The 20,718-nt window shown below is 36.6% G+C and overlaps 1 protein-coding gene and 1 pseudogene across 1 annotated transcript in view; both read left to right on the forward strand.

Annotated features, from left to right (window-relative positions):
* The window catches only part of GRID2 (glutamate ionotropic receptor delta type subunit 2), a 1,183,642-nt gene that overhangs the window by 627,348 nt on the left and 535,576 nt on the right, over positions 1 to 20,718 (forward strand). Inside the window, exon 7 of the mRNA XM_059414235.1 lies at positions 5,351 to 5,512. Coding sequence (XP_059270218.1) covers positions 5,351 to 5,512 — 162 coding nt within the window. The remainder of the gene's footprint in view (positions 1 to 5,350; positions 5,513 to 20,718) is intronic.
* On the forward strand, positions 8,768 to 10,573 carry LOC132008117 (DNA replication licensing factor MCM4-like; annotated as a pseudogene).

A 20,718-nucleotide genomic window follows, 5' to 3' on the forward strand; every position in this document is an offset into this window, starting at 1 on the left:
TTCTTTCTTTCTCTTCATAGCCCCAGACTTCTATACTGAGTTAAGGAAGCACCATGCCTCTTATCCCACACCTTTGTCTTCTACCTGTAAAACCCACAGATGGAAGAAAATAAGAAAATTACTTTTCTTTGAGGATTTATCACACAATAACTTCCCTATTATACATAATAGGTTTTGAGAAAATATCTAGTATATAAAAGAAAAATTGACAGAAGATTTGATATGTGGATATATATATAAAATTAAGAATCTTAAATGCAGGACTGTTAATTTAAGATGTTCCACTAAAAACACAACATATGATATAGAGGCTTCTCTTGGTAAAAATTTTATCTGACGGAAGTTAGAGGAAGCCACAAGAATAATATGTTTTAAAAAATTGGAAGTAGGGGATTCCTTCAGAGACGTAACCCTCCCAACTTGGAGCCTATAAAAAACTGCAGGTAAATAGGATCACAGATTTTTATCTTATCAGCAGGGTACTATTAAAAATAACTCAGAAAAAGTGAAAGTATGAAAATATGACTCAAGTGAGCTCTAAAAATAGAGACCCAACTATTAAATAGAAACCCAACTCTAAAATCACAATAGTTATTACAACAGGGGAGAAGAGAGTTCATGTGGGTCTTGGTAGAGGTCTCTGGGCTGTTACTTAATTTAATATACAGAGAAAGAAGATTCAGATTTGTTTTGTTATAAACAAAAAAACAAGGTTTCCAAACTTTTAAATTCATGCCAGAAAGACTAAAATCAAGGATGAGTTGAAGTTGCAAAATAAAGTTAAAGAAAACTTTTAGCTCTAGAGACAAAGTTTGTACAATATATGAAGCGAGAAAAAAGTGAGGCATTAACTGCTTGGTGAAACTAATGTTAGATTGGCTACTAATGGAGAGAAAATAGAAAATTTCAAATTCTTTTTTGCTTTTGTTATCTCCATCTAAGAAAATCTGTCTTCAAATTGGAAAAATTAGAGTTAAAGTTATTTTTAAAAAATAAGGAGCAGGGTTTGGAGATGGTAAGCCTATGCCTTACTGCTTTAAAATGAGGTCTAAATAATAATTGTTTTAGAATATTAAATAAAACAATAGATATGATCACAATATTATAATTTAGAAATATCAGAAAAATACTTGGATAGAAGACCCAAGTACATGAGATTGGTATATTGTTCCAAGTTTCAAAAGGAAGGAAAATGATTCTGACAGAATTTAATACACTAAAAGTTGATATTTGGATAAACTGTAGAATATATTACTAAATATACATGGTTTGGGATACTTCAAATATGACAATAGGACTTCCTTAAGGGTAAGCACTACCAAACTAAATCCTATTTACTTATTTTTTTTATAAAGATAGAATGTTATAAACCTATTTATTGCATATTGACTTTTAGATGTAATTTACCAATTTCCTTATGAAATCTTTATAGAAAGGCATTAAAAAGTCTAGATAGGTTAATGTCACACAAATATTTCAGTAAAGAACTTAGAAGATAGTAGTAAACATTATTTTTAGATTTAAAAAAGAAGAAAAAGATAAAAGTTAGAAATATGTGAAATAGAAATATGTGGAAGTCCCATCTTAAAATTTATAACTTATGAGTTTCTTTAAAATTAAATGTAATATTTCAAATAATTTACCAGTTAACTTTGTTTATTCTTCAAATTTTTGAGCAAATTTGATATGCCTGGAACATAGCTCAGATATATTTTGTAGCTCTGAGTACTTCTAATATCCATAACTTCTTTTAACTTCAATTTGGGAAGTATGGAACTAAGAGGATGCTCAACCATAATGATAAATATTCTACTCTTGAAGTGCAAGGAACTGTATATGGTCATCCAAAAATAGTATTCTTGGACCTTACATTTTTAATTATTTACCATTACGCAAATAAAAGTGAATAATAATGCCTAACAGATTTGTAAATGACATAAAGCTAGGAGAGAAAGCTTATGCTGTGTTATATAATCAAGATCCAAATTATTAATATTTGATGATTAAAAATAAATGTGAAATTTGACATTTCAAGGAGATAAAGGATAGGTTCAAAATTATTACAAGAAGTCTGGATGGATAAGACCTGATTTGATAGCTGTTTAAGGTTATTAAGATGAAGGCAAATTTTGTTTAAACATAGCACAAGTCCTTTTGGCTCTAAGCCATTTTAATGTGATCTTGGTCTCCTTAGTGGAGCATTTTGTGAGATCAAGAGAGACAACCCTTTAGACTACTCTGTCCTAGACAGATCACATCTGCAATAATGTGTTGGCAATGAGTTCTAAACTCTGAACAGAAACATCAAAAACTAAGAGGACAGAAGAAAAATGCTGAGATGATGAGCAGCCTAGGAGTTACACCAAATGATGAACAACCAAAGGAAAGAGGATGTTTCAGGGCAAGTCATGGCTGCTGTCAAATATTAGAAGATTGTCTTATAAAGGAGGTGGGTGCTGGGGGCTCAAGTAAGTCAGAAAGTGAGGGTGGTGACAGTAAGATAGAGAGAAATGATTGGTCAGATGGTGGAAAAATGGAGTTTGAGATGTTAGAGGAGGTGTGTGTTTGGATCTGGTAAATAGTCCCTCTTGTTGGTTGTGGCCAGAACAAAAGTCAAAATCATCTCTGTAGGAATTTCAGTGACTTCTTTTAATGGAGGGAGATAGTTTAGAATCACTGTGAGAGAGGAGTCAAAGACCTCATGAATACAGAGTGACCAGCAGACCAATAGGTGATAGCAGAATAGGACCTCAGCATAGGAAAGAGCATGAACCTCAAAACAGAATAGGCACTTCCCTGAGAAACAACTATCAGAAGGGGTAATGGAAATCTCAGAGAATGTCATCACCTCCTTTCAATTCCATAGTTCAGAAGGTGGGAATGAGAGGCAGCCATTTGTCAAAAACACCTGTCATATCAAAGACAAGGCATTCACCTTTAGGAGCAGCATGGACGATTAAGGCACATGCCTCAGAGTTTGCAAGAGACCCTGTGCCATGGCAATGTCAAGATTAGGATGGAACACAAGTTGCCAGGTTTCTCACATCTTGACTTCTGTCAGATGTACCTGACATTAAACCTGACTTCCTTTTCTTTGTCTTCTCTTATTTGACAACTATTTATCAAAAGCCAAATGTGTGCTAGGCTCCAGACTAAGCCAAGAGGAAATAAAGAAGAAGGGAAACAAAATTACAGAGGGGAAACATTTGGACACTATGAGCCCTATCTGGAAGGAACTCATATTCTAGTGTGAAAACCAGATTAAAAAAACAAACAAACAAACAAACAAACTTACCATTACATGTTACAAATAGAAGCATGCAACATGAGCATCATGGGAGATAAAGAAGACTGCCCAATTAGCCTGGAAACAAGTAGAGTCCTGAGAATTAGCCAGGGTAGGATTCACCTCACCTGTGACCTGCAAATTGAATATTAGAAGTTAGGTAGTTGGAGAAAGGTAAAGAGACATCAAAGAGTGCTGTTCCTACCATTTCATATATATATATATATATTTAAATCAGTCAGCCAGAGGGAGAAGCCAAGGAGAGCTAGAGAGTGAAGAGCAAGCAAGTTTGAGGCAGCCAAGCAAGGAAAGGTTAAAAGAGGCCAGAGTATTGCGGATTATTGAGAAAATGTCCAAAAGTTTTCCGTTCAGGTCTTCAAAGTCTAATTCAAACTGAATTTTGACTCATCAACTACTTTTATCTTCAAGTCCTCATTCATTGCAGATGTCATCCATGCCCCCTACTCTCTCTAATAATTATCAGACAGGGGAGGTTCAGGGAGGTGAAGGTGAGAGTAACCTGTCCTAATATTTCCTTATAAAGAACAAACTGGTATTTCACATAGTGCATGAGAATATGTAGTACCTCTTTATTTTGCTTTCAAGTCACATCATTTTACTTATTTATTTTATTTAAATTCAATTAATTAACATATAACATATTATTGGTTTCAGAGGTAGAGGTCAGTGATTCATCAGTCATATAATACCTAATGCTCGTTCAATCACAAGCCTCCATTAATGTCCCTGTCTCTTTAAAGAAAGACCTGCCTTCCCTCAGTACTATGCATATAAAATGATGCTTAACAAAAACAAATGATTAAGATTCACCTAGTAATGAAAGAAAACTCACAAGGCACTTTTAGGAAGTGCTTATTAACAGTTTTTCATAATATTAAACTGTCATCCCAATAGTTGAAATTTAGTGCCATTCTGTGATGGTTGAAGACAATTTCATAAGATTCCTTAGTAATGAATTATAATTAATTATAAACAAAGGGCAATCAACATATTGTCACCTTTGTTTTCAGGAAAAAACTGTGATAACAAGATATATTTAAAAATCTGAGGAGACTCAAACGCTTTAAGATGGATTTAACTTCCATAGCTATAGTGATTTCTCATTTTTTTTTACTTTGTGTTTTATTTTTCCTTCAGAGAAGTAGTAATATACCATTTAAAATCTTTTACTGACTTTGGATGTATCTTGGTGTTTATATTTCCTAAATAATTTCTAATATCTTCAAAAAATAAACACCTCCTGCAATTGACAGTATGAATAGTACTTCTGGCACGAGTTAAGTGTAAGAGTGCAATAGATCAGAGCAAAAATTTTCAGTTCATTTTTTCAATTTATATAGAAGGGAGATAATGACATGATTACTCTGGAAGAAGAAAGCATTAATATATATAACACATATTCACCCACAGTTCATAGTTTATGGTATTTGTCATGCTATTGAATTGCAATTCCTGTGTATGCCTAGATAAGTTTGTATAGATCCTTGATAATTATAATGTTTATGAATGGCACTGTGTTCTCTCATTTTCTCATCACCGAATCTCCATAGACAGACACATACACACAGATGGCCGCTTCCTTTTTCTTGCACCTATGACACTCATTTTATATGTAAGATCAAGTTGATATTTCTCCATCTGAATAATCAGAATGCAAAAACTTGACATATTCAGAAAATGTATTATTCAGTTTGCCCTTCCAATCTGAAACCCTTAGATCCTTACCTCTTCAGAAAGAAATGAGGGCCAGTGATTTTCAAAGGTCTGACACTAACAGTCTCGCCTCTGTCGAAACTTCTTTTTTATCTTCCCTTTCACACCTAAATAAGCCGAGAAAGCAATTGAGGCATACAATCAGACAAGACTTCATTGTCAATGGGGAAATTGCCCAGGAAATGAAAAAAAGAAACCTTTTGCTTAATAAATAACCCAGTAAACCAGCCATCTATGACATGAACGGAAGTAGCCGAGCTGATGATTTTCCCCTTATTCTCAATGGTAGGCATCAATGATTCTAATGATTACCGTCTAATGTCTTTTCAGATTTCAAACCTTTACATATATGACACGGTGCTTTTGCTTGCTAATGCTTTTCATAAGAAACTGGAGGACCGAAAATGGCACAGCATGGCCAGTTTGTCGTGTATCAGAAAGAACTCCAAGCCTTGGCAGGGAGGGCGATCCATGCTGGAGACCATCAAGAAGGTAACTTTTGGCTAACGTTTCACTCTCCTTAATTTTCATGGAAAGGGGATACATTAAGTTGTCTTTTGTTGAGATATCTTTTAAAAGGATGTTTCTCATCACCAATACTGTTGTCAATGTAAGACGCAAGACAGTGTAATAGAGAAATGAAATATTAAAAGAAACAACATCAGAAAGTCACATACATGCATAAAACGAGGAGCCCTTCCTTACACGTCAGGGAATTATATAAAGTTAGGTTGAATTATTTTTAGCTGCCTTTGTTATACCTTTAGGATTAGGGATACTAAGATTATTTTGGTGCCTGTCACAAGTACAAATAGGTGGGGTTTTCTTTTCCTTAAAATGCACCATCAAGGGGCACCTGGGTGGCTCAGTGGGTTAAAATCTCTGCCTTCAGCTCAGGTCATGGTCCTAGAGACCTGGGATTGAGCCCCACATCGGGCTCTCTGCTCAGTGGGGAGCCTGCTTCCTTCTCTCTTTTTCTGCCTGCCTCTTAGCCTATTTGTGATCTCTGTCTGTCAAATAAATAAATAAAATCTTTAAAAAAAAATGCACGATCAACTGAAAAAAATAAGCGCAAGACTTCACTGTCTTTGGAATACATGATCCATGGTACAACATTAGAGGAGATGATCCTTAATTTATCATATGATAAAGATAAAATTCATAAACAGTTAATATTTTTCAGCCTTCGTGAACTATTTGAGATATTTGGTGCATTCTTCTTCCTCACTGTCAGCGTGGTGTTTAGCCGGGCTGTGACCCGCTTTGGCTGAGCTACGTGCTCTGTTCCCGGGAGGCAGTTTATGGTGCTTAGCTCCTCTCCACGGTATACGTGTTCTGCAGTTTATTAGCCTCTTTGTCATGTCATCCTTGCTGGCATTTTCTGTTTGTCTCACACAGCTTCTTGGATTTAAAATGAAATGATTAATAAAACAAACAAATTTCTCCTGTACTCTTTACACAAAGAAGACAGACACTTGGAAGTTGATGTTCCTTATTTTACCCATCCTTTTTTTCTCTGATGTGTTTGCCTTTCTCTTCTGAAACAAAAAGAGAAACAGCTAGTTGAGTGAAATATGAACATTTTTTAGAAAAGCCAGAGAAAAATTTAAAAATTTATCATTAGAAGTGAATGAGCTGTACAAGAAACCAGGAAGTGGAAGAAGGAAATGTTGCAAATGGAGACTAGCCTGGATATTTCTCTTGGTGTGGTTCCTCTTTGTGAAAGAATCGCTTTAATGAGAATTTAGGCTCTTATCAACAGAAGTGCTTGAGAATTCAATGCATTGAATATATTGGCAGAATAAAATATTTCAACTAAAAAAATGAGTAAGTCAAATCTAAACTCAAAGTGTTGCCAAGATCTCCCTATCTGTCTGTGTAGAGATTTGGCAGGTATGAATCCAAGGGAAGTTGTTGAACATGATTCTGATCCTGCCAATTTATTAATTCATGGTTTGGCTGGGATTCATTCTTCTGAATGAATATAAAGGCAGGATAATAGTTTGGGAGGTTGCTTAGGAGATACTTATTTAGTGGAAGTATTAGTGGGAGGGGAAAGAGAGACACCATAATATGTAGGTGGTTCTCATGGAGCAATTCATTATACAAAATGATGCTGTTGAAAAATGTATAATCAAAACAATAATTTAGATATAATAATTATGACATTTATTTTTGGGGGGAATATTTGTATATTCGTCCCAGTAAGCTTTCAGCCCAGTGACACTTTTAAAGGAATATATCCATTCTATATATTTAGAGACTAATTTTGAATGATATATATCATTGCAGATATATTCGGTTTCCTTATTTTTTTTTTAAGTAAACTCAGCCCAGTGGGGCTTGAACATATAACCCTGAGGTCAAGAATCACACGCTCAGTTTCATGATTTGTTTTCCCATATTTCAAACTGATTTCAACAAAAATGGAGTCATTTTTTTCCAGTCATATTACTTTGCCTCATATGAATGTTTTTGTCATCTCATTCAGATGTCATTGATAATACTGTGTGTACCAAGAAAATTTGAAAGAACATTACTACTCATATAAGAACTCCCAGTAGAGCAGAATGGGCTCAGGGATGTCCTGGCTAATTCAGCCCAAGCAGCAAGGGTGGGCCAGGTCTTGCTAGTGGCCAGTCAGTGTGACTGGGAAAATTTCCCATTTACTTGGGCTAGTGATTTTTAAGACTTACATTTCCTACTGGGTTCAGTGAAGCAGGTGCAGGATGAGCTTTCTTGATCAGCATGTCCAGATGTGGAGCCAAAGGGGAAAGGGAGACCAAAGCTTAGAAAGAAATCAGCAACCAAATATCACAAATGAGGTCAGGCTCTTTATTACAATGGGGACATTCTAGTGATAAAATTTTTAATTACATTCAAGAAACCACTGCATGTCTATATTAAGGGCATACTATATATACTTTACAAAGCCTCTGAGTCGCTGTGAGGAGACAAGTGAAAGAATGAGGATCTGTCCCTTAATTAATTTATATTCTTTTTGGGGGGAGGCAAGACAAAAAAAAATTAAGAAGCAATGTAGTTGATGTAAATACTGTAAATGTCCAGTACATTTATAAGGGGGGAAGTGGTAGTTTCCAGGAAACTGCTGTATGGAAGCTTTACAATGCATTTTATTAGTTGTAAAATAGGTACTTCCACGTTTCTCTTCTTTTTAAAAAATAGTGGTCAGTTCTCAAGTGTTTATTTCTCCCAGGTATTATCAGCTACCCCCAAGCCATTGCTATTTATATGACTTCTAGAGATCCACTTTGAGATTTATAATTTTTAAAATACTGACTCTTCCCATCTGTGGACATGGTATCTATCCACATAGTCACCTTTTTATAGCCCTCAGTAAAGACTAGTATCCTTCATACTTATTTGCATTATATTTTATTCTTAAAATTTTATAAAGTTTTGAATACGTATGTCTCTGTGTATGTGCATATTTGTACACATTATCATGAATCGAATTTATTTCCATTATGTTTTCAAACTAGATATTGTAAGTATGTAAGGCAGTTGTTGATGTTTGACATATTTTGTGATCGAGCTGACCGACCCTTGAAACTTGACTCCTGATTCTCACTTCTTCCTTCATAGTTTATTCCCTTATCTTTTTCAAGTAGCCATTGATCTCGTCCTCAAGTAAAATTAATGTTATCACCTAATTCTAATACTTTGTATCTTTCTAAAACTTTCAAGAACTTTAAAAAAAAACATATTCTTGAGGCTGTCTGGGAAATGACCTGTCAGGTATACCCCAGAGTTTATGTACCTCAGAGGTGGTCATCTGTTCCTGCTCCAGGTGAGGATGCCAGGTCATCTCCATCTCAAAGGTGTAGATGTAAGGATTCTACCTTTAAGGAGAGCTGTTGCTGATGCCAACCTGGCTTAGAACTGACCTGCACAACCCTGCCACATAGGACACATTAGTTTCCGGTTCTCCTCTGATGCATCCTTCAACTATTTATCTTGATTTAAATGTTAATTCACCACTGACATGGGACACTTCCAGCTCTTGGGTGGAAGGAACCCCAAGCTGTGGTGTTAGCAGCACACCCATGAGATAGAGGCCTGATGTGGGGTCTACATGGAAGGGTCTGTAGGGGAATTTGCAGGATAGGCCAGTTACAGAGGATACAGTGGCTAGTGAGCAGCGTCTAGGCCACAAACTTGTGATTTGAGCAACATATGTAAATATGGCAACATGTGAAGAAAACTTGGGGGGTTTTCTTCACATTTTATTGACTCTGTGTCTAAAGAAGATAGTGTTGTCATAGATATTGCTGGATGTTTGTACATGCAATGATGGGGTGATTCATGTTATTGGGGAAGCATGTTAAAGTGTAAACTGTGAATAAAGTCATTTGACAAAAATCTGTACAGATGGCTCATCCACCACCCACAAGAAGTTATCCCAGTTTTTAACATGGCTGTCAATGAGATCTTCTTTGACAGTTACCAGATTCAATCAGACAACATCAGATTTAAGTAGGACCATTCAATGTGTTGAAGACTAATTACATGAGAAACCTGAATTCAGAAGACATTGACCAGTCTATCACCATAAGTGGCATGTTGATTAGGATGTCTCACCTGCTTCCTGAGATGCAGAAGTCCTTTTGCAATGCCAGGTATGCATCCACAGTGCCTTGGTGGAGATGGACCCTGGCTGAATCTCTGAGCTCTACATAGGGGAATGCTGACCCACAATCACTCTGTGTTCTCAGACAAGCAGATGGATCAAACATCAGCAGTCTTCTAGAAAATAAGCCTGCAAGGCAGATGCTTCATGCTGTCATCCTTTTTACTCACAATGATCTTGTTGACAAGGTTCAACCTGGGGACAGAGTAAACAGTACAGACATCGATTGAGTTGTTCTTACTGAGTCAATTCAAGAGTGAGTAATGTGAAGTCTGTCTACAAAACCCACATTGACGGCAATTATTATCAGAAAATGGATGCAGAACATCTGCATGAGGAAGCAGATGAAGATACGGAATGGAAACTTGTTTTCAGAGAAGCGTGTGGTATTGCTGAAGGAGCTCTACGGAAAACGAGGCATTTATGAAACGATTGCTTCAGTCTCCACTCAAAGCATGTAAGAACATCAAGATTTAAAAAAGGGACTCTTGCTTCAGCTCTTCCTTAGAAAAAAGAAAGATTTTAGTCACATGGCAAAGGACAGACTTTGTGCTGAAAACAAATCCTGATGTGTGGTGACCCTGGGACCAGTACGTCCCAGCCTCTGCATTACGTGTATGGCCCAGTCTCCTGGGACTGACATCACAGTGTAAGTAGCAAAAGACCCTGAGATAAGGCAGTCCTGGGACTGACTTCACAGTGTATGTAGCAAAAGACCCTGAGATAAGGCAGGTGGTCCTGAAGACTGACGCCTTTGACCTAAGTGACAGTAGTATCTGCTGTATTATAAGTTTGAGAAGATGAATGAAAATATGAGACCAGCATTGTGCACTGTCATGGGATAGTTGGCTCTCTCCATCTCGAAGGCTGGGATTATTTGTCGGTTCAAATATTCTTTTTAAGATTTTATTTATTTATTTTTTTATTTGACAGAGAGAGAGATCACAAGTAGACAGAGAGGCAGGCAAAGAGAGAGGGAAGCGGGCTCCCCGCTGAGCAGAGAGCCCGATGTGGGATCCGATCCCAGGACCCTGAGATCATGACCCGAGCCGAAAGCAGCGGCTTAACCCACTGAGCCACCCAGGTGCCCCTTATTTGTCAGTTCAATGCATGCACCTGTATCCTGGCAGCAGCAAATTCTATTGAGTCTCAATAGAAAACAGCTATTGGTAATAATCCAGTTACCTCACATGTTATTATCAAGACTCGATTTGATCTTCCTCATGCTGAACTCTCACGATGAAGCCTTTGACAGGCACCCGGTTCACCACCTTGTGGCTCTGTACTACCAGAGCAAGGAGCAAGTGGAGAAGGGGTTCACAAATGTGACAGTATTGAAGAACTCCATTGCTTATGAGCATACGTGCTTACGAGCACAGTCATGTCTTGGCTGAGCCAGCAAGCCTTCCAGGCTCTCATCCAGGTTTATGTAGACTTGAGTAAGATCAGAAGCTCAGTAGTAGCTGAGGAATGGTTTCTGCATACTCTGGACAGCTGGTATCCTTAAGTCACTTAGCAGAACCACTGGATTGAACTATGGAAATATCTTCTTACTACAAAAATGAATTCCACCTCCCCGAAATGGAGAGAAGGGTTAACTAACTTAGTTTATGTAAGGGCAAACACCAACTCTAAAATACAACTTTTTGAAGGTATTCAGGGACAATCTGACATAGCAATGACCAAAGATATGTTTGAAGAAGGGCTGCATGCTTTAGCTGATGATGGCATCTTACAGTGATGGGGAAAAGTGCTTGCTTGCTCTGAATCTTTTGTGAGTAGTGCTGTGTGTTCTTGTCTGTACTTGGGCATTGCACTTGTTCCATATATGTTTGGCATACAGGCCAATTGGCTGCCATGCTGCCATCAGCAGAAATAGATTTTTTAAATACTTATCTGACTCCATAAAAATGTTTTAACCTGGGTTCAATTTTCTTAGGAGGGGCATGTTTTCATAAAGTGTGTGTATTCATTTATCCCCCCATATTTTGAGTAAAAACATAGTGCCAATTGGCAACATATATGGCATATATGATAGAAATTATTTTCTTGCAGTACCTTTTTTTTTTTTTAACATCAGAGCTTTTAATCTGTGGGTATATACAGATAGCAGAATGCCAGTGTTTTTTGAAGGTGGCAGTCTGGGTCATGTTTTTTGTGCTAGACTTTCTAATAGCAAGCATCCATCGACTTGGAGTTTTTGTGATGTGAGATAAGACTTAATCAGAGCCTTTCTCCCTGTTATAGGACTCAAACATAATTCCTCCTAGAGGCTGGTTCTCATGGCTACTATAAGATTAGGAATTAATGGTTGGAAATGATTGGATTCTAGGATAATGTCTGCCACTTTATCCTACTGTAGAAAACTTTTTCCCTAAATAAATGACAGGGAGAAGTTTAAAAATAATAAAATAAAAGCTGTTCTTGACTAACTGCTTTAGCTTCTACTTCTAAATTTGTATAATTTTGATGATAAATAATATCTTGGTTTAATAAATATGCCACAAGTGTTTTGCTATAAGTATATCAAAGGTATTATTTGAAAAGAGATTTCTAAACAAGGTAAAGAATATATCTTTCTATTTTTTAAATTATTTTGTGCTTTTTTTTATTTAACTCATGCAGTTTTATAGTAGCAAGGTAAAATAAAATAATCCTTCCCCAGTTTTAAGATGGAGAAAGCTGAGCCTCTAGGAAAATTAAACAACTTATTAAGGGTTAGTTACGATGCAAATTTGTTTTATTAGCAAGTTGTTTGGCTTCTAACTCTGTGTTCTGTATACCATACTATTTACCCTTTTCCTTGTTCATTGTGATAATTTTATTCACCACTGCCAAAACCCTTTGGCTAAAGGGAATGCCACATACCAAGAAACCAAGGGTATAAGTGCTATGTGTAAATATTGCATAAACAATATCTTAGTTTCAAGGTGCCTTTTTCAGATGCCTTGAATTTGGAGTGTGCATTGATGAGTCTGCAAGGGCATGATTCTAAAGGCATGGACTGCATTTTTAAAAGCTCTTGTGGCAGAAATTTATCAGCACACATATGCAATCTTTACTGTTTTATGAAAACCTACATTTAATTGTAGTATACATTTTGGTAAGGAGTTTTCATGTTGTATAGTTTAAATTTGTTGAGGTTACCTGCCTTACAGAAAGCTTTCAAGCCTTTTAAACTAAATAAGTAAAACAAAAGCTGAGCTGCTCTGGAAGAAAGTGGGGGAGGGTCTCTATAGATGGACTCCCACTACAACTGGTTCTTAGAACCGCAGTTTGAAACCCACTTCCCTGGGACATTTAGAAATCAGTTTAATCCATACAGATCTAGCACCATTCTTAGGTTGTGGAATAATATTACATTCAAGCAATGTGGGCAGAGTATTTTTATTTACAGACTTGTTCTAAAATTAAATGGCAATCATTTCCTATTTTTTCTTACTATCAATGTTGAGACAGCTTCCAAGAGTACGCTGTGCTCATTCATGTATTTATCATTCTTTTAACAGATATTTATCACTTGTCTGTAGTGTGGAATGTATTATTCAAACACTTTTGGGTGATTACCCAGAAAAGAATTTAGAGCCTAATAGTGAATATTGGCATTATTATACTGCAAGCTATCCTCTACGTTGAGAGACAACAAGAGGCCCCCAAAGTGGTGAAAATAGGGTACTGTGGAATCTTAGAAAGAATGTACCATGCAGTGGTACACACTCAGATTCCCATTTCTCAGATGAGATACTCTTTTCCAGGAAGGCACAGAGCTGAGCCTCTGTCCAGGAAATGCCCTGTGTGGCAGAGAGACATTCCACTCTCTTCCTGGAATTGCATACACCCAGCGACCCCTCACTGCAGAGTGGTCTGAGTGCCTTGACTCAAAAGGCTGTAACTCCAGAGTTATTTTACTCCTCCCCAGGGACTAGCCCCAGGCATCACCCAAGCCATTGCTGTATTTCCATCACTGTTTAACTTCTCCCTTCCCACACCCTTTTCTTGCACTCCCTTGAAAGTGTTTTTCTTAGGAGCACTTGAGGTAACCCTCCTGCACACAAACAAATCCCCATTTCAGAGCTATTTCCTGGAGAACTTGACCCCAAACAGAGAAAGCACATTAGAAACATTTGTATGAAACTGATAGCATACTAATGGAAACTTGAAACAGGTTTAAGATAGGTACAGCTATGGAGAGGAGGATATTTCAGTGGTGAGAGCACTCTAGCTGCCATATCTGTTGGAATAAATCATGTGGATAATGACAATTGATTAATTTACCAGAGTGTATAAAATACATGGAGGGAATAGTCTAGACTGGAAAGAGATTGAGGAATTTATTTTGTAGGTAAATAAAAGACCCTAAAGAATTTTTGAGCATGGAGATAACAAAATGAGAGCTGAGTTTTAGAAAAAAAAAATAAATATGCTTATATCTTTTAGTTTAATTAAAAAAAAACCAAGAAAAATACTACACTCAAATATGTGATTACATATAAACACTGACATTTTGTATGTACTCTACGTGAGTAAGCCAATCAAGATTTGATAGATCCTTAAATCAAATACTTCAGCATTGACTTAATTGATCAATTTCTGCTAAATATTTTATGGTGATTATTTTCAATACTAAATCTAGTAAAATTGAATATATCAATATTTATGTTAGTATCTCAAATCATTTAGTAACAATACATTTTCTTGTATCAATACCTATCCTATCTAAAAGAGATCGAACTCCATGTTCCTATCTAAAGAAGTGTTCTTTGAAATGGCAAAAATACTGAAATTACTTTAATTCTTATATGGTAATGTATTCATTCAACAAATATTTACTGAGTACTACCATATGCTGTACTGTGTGAGCACAGAATAAGGAAGGAAAATAGAAATATCAAAAATAATTCCAAGTGTGGTTAGTTCTACAAAAGGGGAAACCAACTGTTCTGGAAATATATGTCGGGGGGACCTCCTTAGGTATAAGAATGACAGATAGGTGAAAATGTTTAAGGTGAGTGATTATTAGCCAGGAAAAGAAAGGGAGAGTACTTCAGGAATGGGGAAGGAAGGATGCCTCATGCAAGAGCAACAGAATATTCTCCGGCTTGGAGGAAAAAGTGCTTGGCACATGTAGGCATCTGAAATAAGATGGGGGTGGCTAGAAGAGAGGTAGAATAGGGACTTGGTGACTTGGTTCCTTATTAGCTAAAATAAAACAGACAGAGAAAGACCAGGAAAACTTTTGTAAACCATGTTTAAGTTCCTAAACTTTATCCAAGGGATAAGGTTGAGCTACTGAGGTATTTTAAATGCAGGGCCAGGGAGGGTAGGGGTGACAAAATTGGGTTATTCAGTGCTGCCAAGTGGAGAATTCATTCTGCACCTGCTATTGGACCAAGACAGACTGGATGAGAGAATGACAGTTAAGAAGCTGGTGTTCCAACTCAAAGGAAACCAAGGCAACGGTGTTGGTCTTAGGGATGGATAGAAGTAGATGTTTTTGAGAGATATTTCGGTGATTAAAACAAGATTTGACATTTAACATAAATGTGCAGGGGAGAAGAGAAGATTCTAGGCTTCTGGCTTAGAGAAAAATAACTCTAATAAATTGGGGCTATTGTTGCTATTTAATTTGTATACTTAGAGGAATGGAAACATATTACTTTGTTTTTGGGGTTAAGTACCATGTACAATTTATAATTTATAAACCTAAAGGACAGAGAGATAATTTAGGAAAATATCATCTGACTTACCAGTAACAGTACTGACTTTGAATATAATATAGTGTTTTGCAATAATATTTGCAAATAAACTTTTTTGTTACTAGAGCTTGTAAAATGCCATCTATGCCCTTAGAATAGTGACTCTTGTGGACATGTCAACGTATACTCCAGCTTCAGGGCATTTGAATCACCAAGTGGGTAAAATGGTATAAATTTTAACTTATTTCAGTTCAACATACATTTTTGAGCAATCCACTGTGATATACAGATATTATATTGGGCACACAGTTTATATAGTCTAGAGGAAGAAGTATGAAGCACAGGATAAAGATTTCAGTTCAGGTTCCTCAAATAACTTGTCATCTGTACCTCTATATCTAAGATATAGATAACATGATCAAAATACTAGCAATATCCTATTTACTTCTTGGTTTGCTGAAAGCATCTATTATGAATGAATATTTTAATGTATATGTGTACTGGCAAATATACATATGCACATGTGTATGCATATATATACACATATAAATGTCATGGCAATTTTAGTTTTTCCTAAACATTTCACACAAATGAAGTTTCTTTTGTTTTTATTTTTTGTGGTTTTCTTCATCTTATAATGTAGTATATAGCTGCCATTATTTTTTTTTCTGGCTAAAAATGTAATATTTCCTCTGTCAGGGATTTTTCTCTCTGAAATTAACTTATGAAACATGAGGCCACCAGGGTACACCACTGAGTCTGGCATCTTTCAGTGTGTTTTCTGCCTTTCTGGGCTCATGTTTATTTAACAGGTTGTTCTTGATTACCAAGCATGTCTGCAAGCTGCAAGGAACCTAGAAGTATGTATAAGGAAATTAGACGAGTGTCATAAATATTTGATGTTCCATATGATCCTCCAAAAGTATCTCTAAGTTACTGTGCAGTTCAAGCATAGGGAAAAGTCCTGCAGCCTCAGAAAAGAGAGGAATAGATCTTAGTAAATATTTTCTCTTCTTCATTTTGTTTTTCCCAACTTATCCTCTCTGTAGGGGAACAGCAAACTTTTGCCTTTTGAGAAACTTATTATCTAGTGGTAAATTATTCCCAACCTTCGATTCTCCTCATTTTATTTTTCTCTCTTTCTCCATTCTATATTTGATATCCACTGGCATTTCTACATAGATTAGGTGGAATGAAATCAAGACCAATTTTACTTGGTATTTTAAAAAAGGTTTACTCCGGCAGCAATTTTTACTGTCAATTTAAAGGACGTTTAGAAATTCCTTGTATGTGTCATTCACACTATCAATGTCCCATTAGCTTGTTTTGTTTAGAATCTGCTACATCACCAAGAGATAAAAAAATGCAACTGTGCATGTACAAAGATAATGACTGCTCATTACCACCTGGCCAGCACATATTTTCATCAAGGCTCAGTTTTCGAAGTTGATCTGAGGATAGATGAAAAAAAGAAAACAAAATAAAAAGCTCAAAAACATGGGAATAGTCCTAGGCAATCAAAAATCAGAGAGGTTAAGTTGGGGGCAAATAACAAGAGGCTGGAGATAGAGCTTATTTGCTTGAAATACCAACCTCTCAAGCATCCCTTGTATCTTCATGAGGGAAGGCTTTACTGATTACCGATGCTAACGGCTCATTAAGAATATCACACAAAGAAGACAAATTACAGAGTCAAAAAGGTGAACAAGTTAAGTAGAGGCCACAGTTAACCAAGCGCAGGTTCCCTGATTTATGTTTTTTTGTTTTGTTTTGTTTTGTTTTGGTCTGTTTGTTTGTTTTTTTTTGATACCTTGTATACAGTGTAAGTAGACTGAGTTACCAACACAAGCTATGGATCAAAACTTTGGCCTGGAGCAGCCATATGAGTATTGACTGGGAATAATAATAATTTAGTGCCAAACAATCTAGTGTTCAAATGTTTAAAAATTTCAGGAGTATAGCATTTTTGCAATGTAGCGATCATATTGATATATAATATCTTGTTTTTTCCTAAGTACTAAGACAGAAATTTAAACTCTGATATAATTAAGAGATATTATTAGGGTAGATGGGTGGAGGTATGAATGAGGATAAGAAAATCTCCAATAGAAGATTTTGGTATACTGATAGTTTGAACTTGGGTTTAGAAATATAAGCTGTATTTGGGAGTGCCTGGGAGGCTGAGTCATTAGGCATCTACCTTGGGCTCCCGTCATGATCCCAGGGTCCTGGGATCAAGCCCACTTTGGGCTCCCTGCTTGGCGGAAAGCCTGCTTCTCCCTCTCCCATTTCCCCTGCTTGTGTTCCCTCTCTCTCTGTGTCTTTCTCTGTCAAATAAATAAAGTCTTAAAAAATATATATAAACTATATTTGTGAGTCAAATTCCTACAGTATTTGCTATTTGGAGATACTAATGATAATAAGATCCACTGTACTTAACCCCAGACTTTACATTCTAGAGTGATAACTGGATTTCTTGAGATGTTAATACTGAATGAACATATAGGGTCAAATTGACATATAATAATAGGTTCATTTATCCGTATCAAAGATACAGGAAATCAAGAGGCACAGAGGAGAGAGATTGTAGGGCATTTTGCATGACTCTCTGAATCCTTTCTTTGCACATTGGATACATGCATTTTGTCTCCAAGGAAGGTTCTATCAGTTTACCTCATACAACAGAGAGCATTTACATTATTAAATGTCTCCAATTTTACTCTAGAAAGTGTAAAGCATCAAGACATTTTCTGATGTGCCATAAGCCATTAATCTACAGATTCTGCTTATTTACTACAATAAGTCTTTAGCAGAGTACATCCTGCTAAGGGCTTTTATTGATAAGGACTCTTCTTCCTATTAAATATTACTAGTTTCTACCTGGAGTTCTAGTTGATAAGGACATTAGACTGACTGACCTTCTTTCTTTTTTTCTCCTCCTGACCCACACCCACACTTCTCACAACACACATAACAGTAAAACAAGTTAATGAATCTTACACCAGCTGCTTTAACACTTTCTTCCCCAAATAGTAATCAATGAAATGTAACTGAATCAAAATTTGCAAAAACATTTCCCAAAGCCATGTAAATATTCAACCATATGCTGCAATTTTGCAACCCTAATAAACTAGTTGAAAAAGACCAAGAGCATGTCTATAATTTGTGGCAAAACTAGAAAGTCTTTGAAATTAAGGAATGAAATAATCATGTAGATAATGGTGATGATGATGATAGTAATTAAGCTCTCACTACTCTTCGTGCTCTCTTCTATATACTTTATGGATAAGGTATTCTAAGACACATAATAGTGCTCTGGGGTAGGCACTATTATTTTGCTATTTAATAGATGTAGAATTGGGGTATAGAGAAATTCAGTGACTTAGGATTACCAGCAAGTAGATTCTGATACCATTAACAAATACAGGTAGTCTGACTCCAAAATCCATGCTATTGACTGCTAGCTCACGTATGAGGAGAACATGGACATATCAAATTCAGCATATATTTTTTTAATTTTTAATTTTTTATAAACATATAATATATTTTTATCCCCAGGGGTACAGGTCTGTGAATCGCCAGGTTTACACACTTCACAGCACTCACCAAAGCACATACCCTCCCCAGTGTCCACACCCCACCCCCCTTCTCCCAACCCCCCTCCCCCCAGCAACCCTCAGTTTGTTTTGTGAGATTAAGAGTCACTTATGGTTTGTCTCCCTCCCAATCCCATCTTGCTTCATCTATTCTTCTCTTACCCCCTTAAGCCCCCATGTTGCATCACCACTTCTTCATATCAGGGAGATCATATGAGAGTTGCCTTTCTCCACTTGACTTATTTCGATAAGCATGATACACTTTAGTTCCATCCACATCGTCGCAAATGGCAAGATTTCATTTCTTTTGATGGATGCATAGTATTTCATTGTGTATATATACCACATCTTCTTTATCCATTCATCTGTTGATGGACATCTAGGTTCTGTCCATAGTTTGGCTATTGTAGATATTGCTGCTATAAACATTCGGGTGCACGTGCCCCTTCGGATCACTACGTTTGTATCTTTAGGGTAAATACCCAGTAGTGCAATTGCTGGGTCATAGGGCAGTGCTATTTTCAACATTTTGAGGAACCTCCATGTTGTTTTCCAGAGTGGTTGCACCAGCTTGTATTCCCATCAACAGTGTAGGAGGGCTCCCCTTTCTCCGCATCCTCGCCAGCATCTGTCATTTCCTGACTTGTTAATTTTAGCCATTCTGACTGGTGTGAGGTGATATCTCATTGTGGTTTTTATTTGTATTTCCCTGATGCTGAGTGATATGGAGCACTTTTTCATGTGTCTGTTGGCCCTCTGGATGTCTTCTTTGCAGAAATGTCTGTTCATGTCCTCTGCCCATTTCTTGATTGGATTATTTTTTCTTTGGGTGTTGAGTTTGCTGAGTTCTTTATAGATTTTGGACACTAGTCCTTTATCTGATATGTCGTTTGCAAATACCTTCTCCCATTCTGTCAGTTGTCTTTTGGTTTTGTTAACTGTTTTCTTTGCTGTGCAAAAGCTTTTGATCTTGATGAAATCCCAATAGTTCATTTTTGCCTTTGCTTCCCTTACCTTTGGCAATGTTCCTAGGAAGATGTTGCTGTGGCTGAGGTCAAAGAGGTTGCTGCCTGTGTTCTCCTCAAGGATTTTGATGGATTCCTTTCTCACATTGAGGTCCTTCATCAATTTTGAGTCTATTTTCGTGTGTGGTGTAAGGAAATGGTCCAATTTCATTTTTCTGCATGTGGCTGTCCAATTTTCCCAGCACCATTTATTGAAGAGGCTGTCTTTTTTCCATTGGACATTCTTTCCTGCTTTGTCGAAGATTAGTTGACCATAGAGTTTAGGGTCTATTTCTGGGCTCTCTATTCTGTTCCATTGATCTATGTGTCTGTTTTGGTGTCAGTATCATGCAGTCTTGATGATGACAGCTTTGTAATAGAGCTTGAAGTCCGGAATTGTGATGCCACCAATGTTGGCTTTCTTTTTCAATATTCCTTTGGCTATTCAAGTTCTTTTCTGGTTCCATATAAATTTTAGGATTATTTGTTCCCTTTCTTTGCAAAAGATGGATGGTAATGTGATAGGAATTGCATTAAATGTGTAGATTGCTTTAGGTAGCATAGACATTTTCACAATATTTATTCTTCCAATCCAGGAGTATGGAACATTTTTCCATTTCTTTGTGTCTTCCTCAATTTCTTTCATGAGTACTTCATAGTTTTCTGAGTATAGATTCTTTGCCTCTTTGGTTAGGTTTATTCCTAGGTATCTTATGGTTTTGGGTGCAATTGTAAATGGGATTGACTCCTT

This window comes from Mustela nigripes, chromosome 1 (genome assembly GCF_022355385.1).
Source record: "Mustela nigripes isolate SB6536 chromosome 1, MUSNIG.SB6536, whole genome shotgun sequence".
NCBI lineage: Eukaryota > Metazoa > Chordata > Mammalia > Carnivora > Mustelidae > Mustela > Mustela nigripes.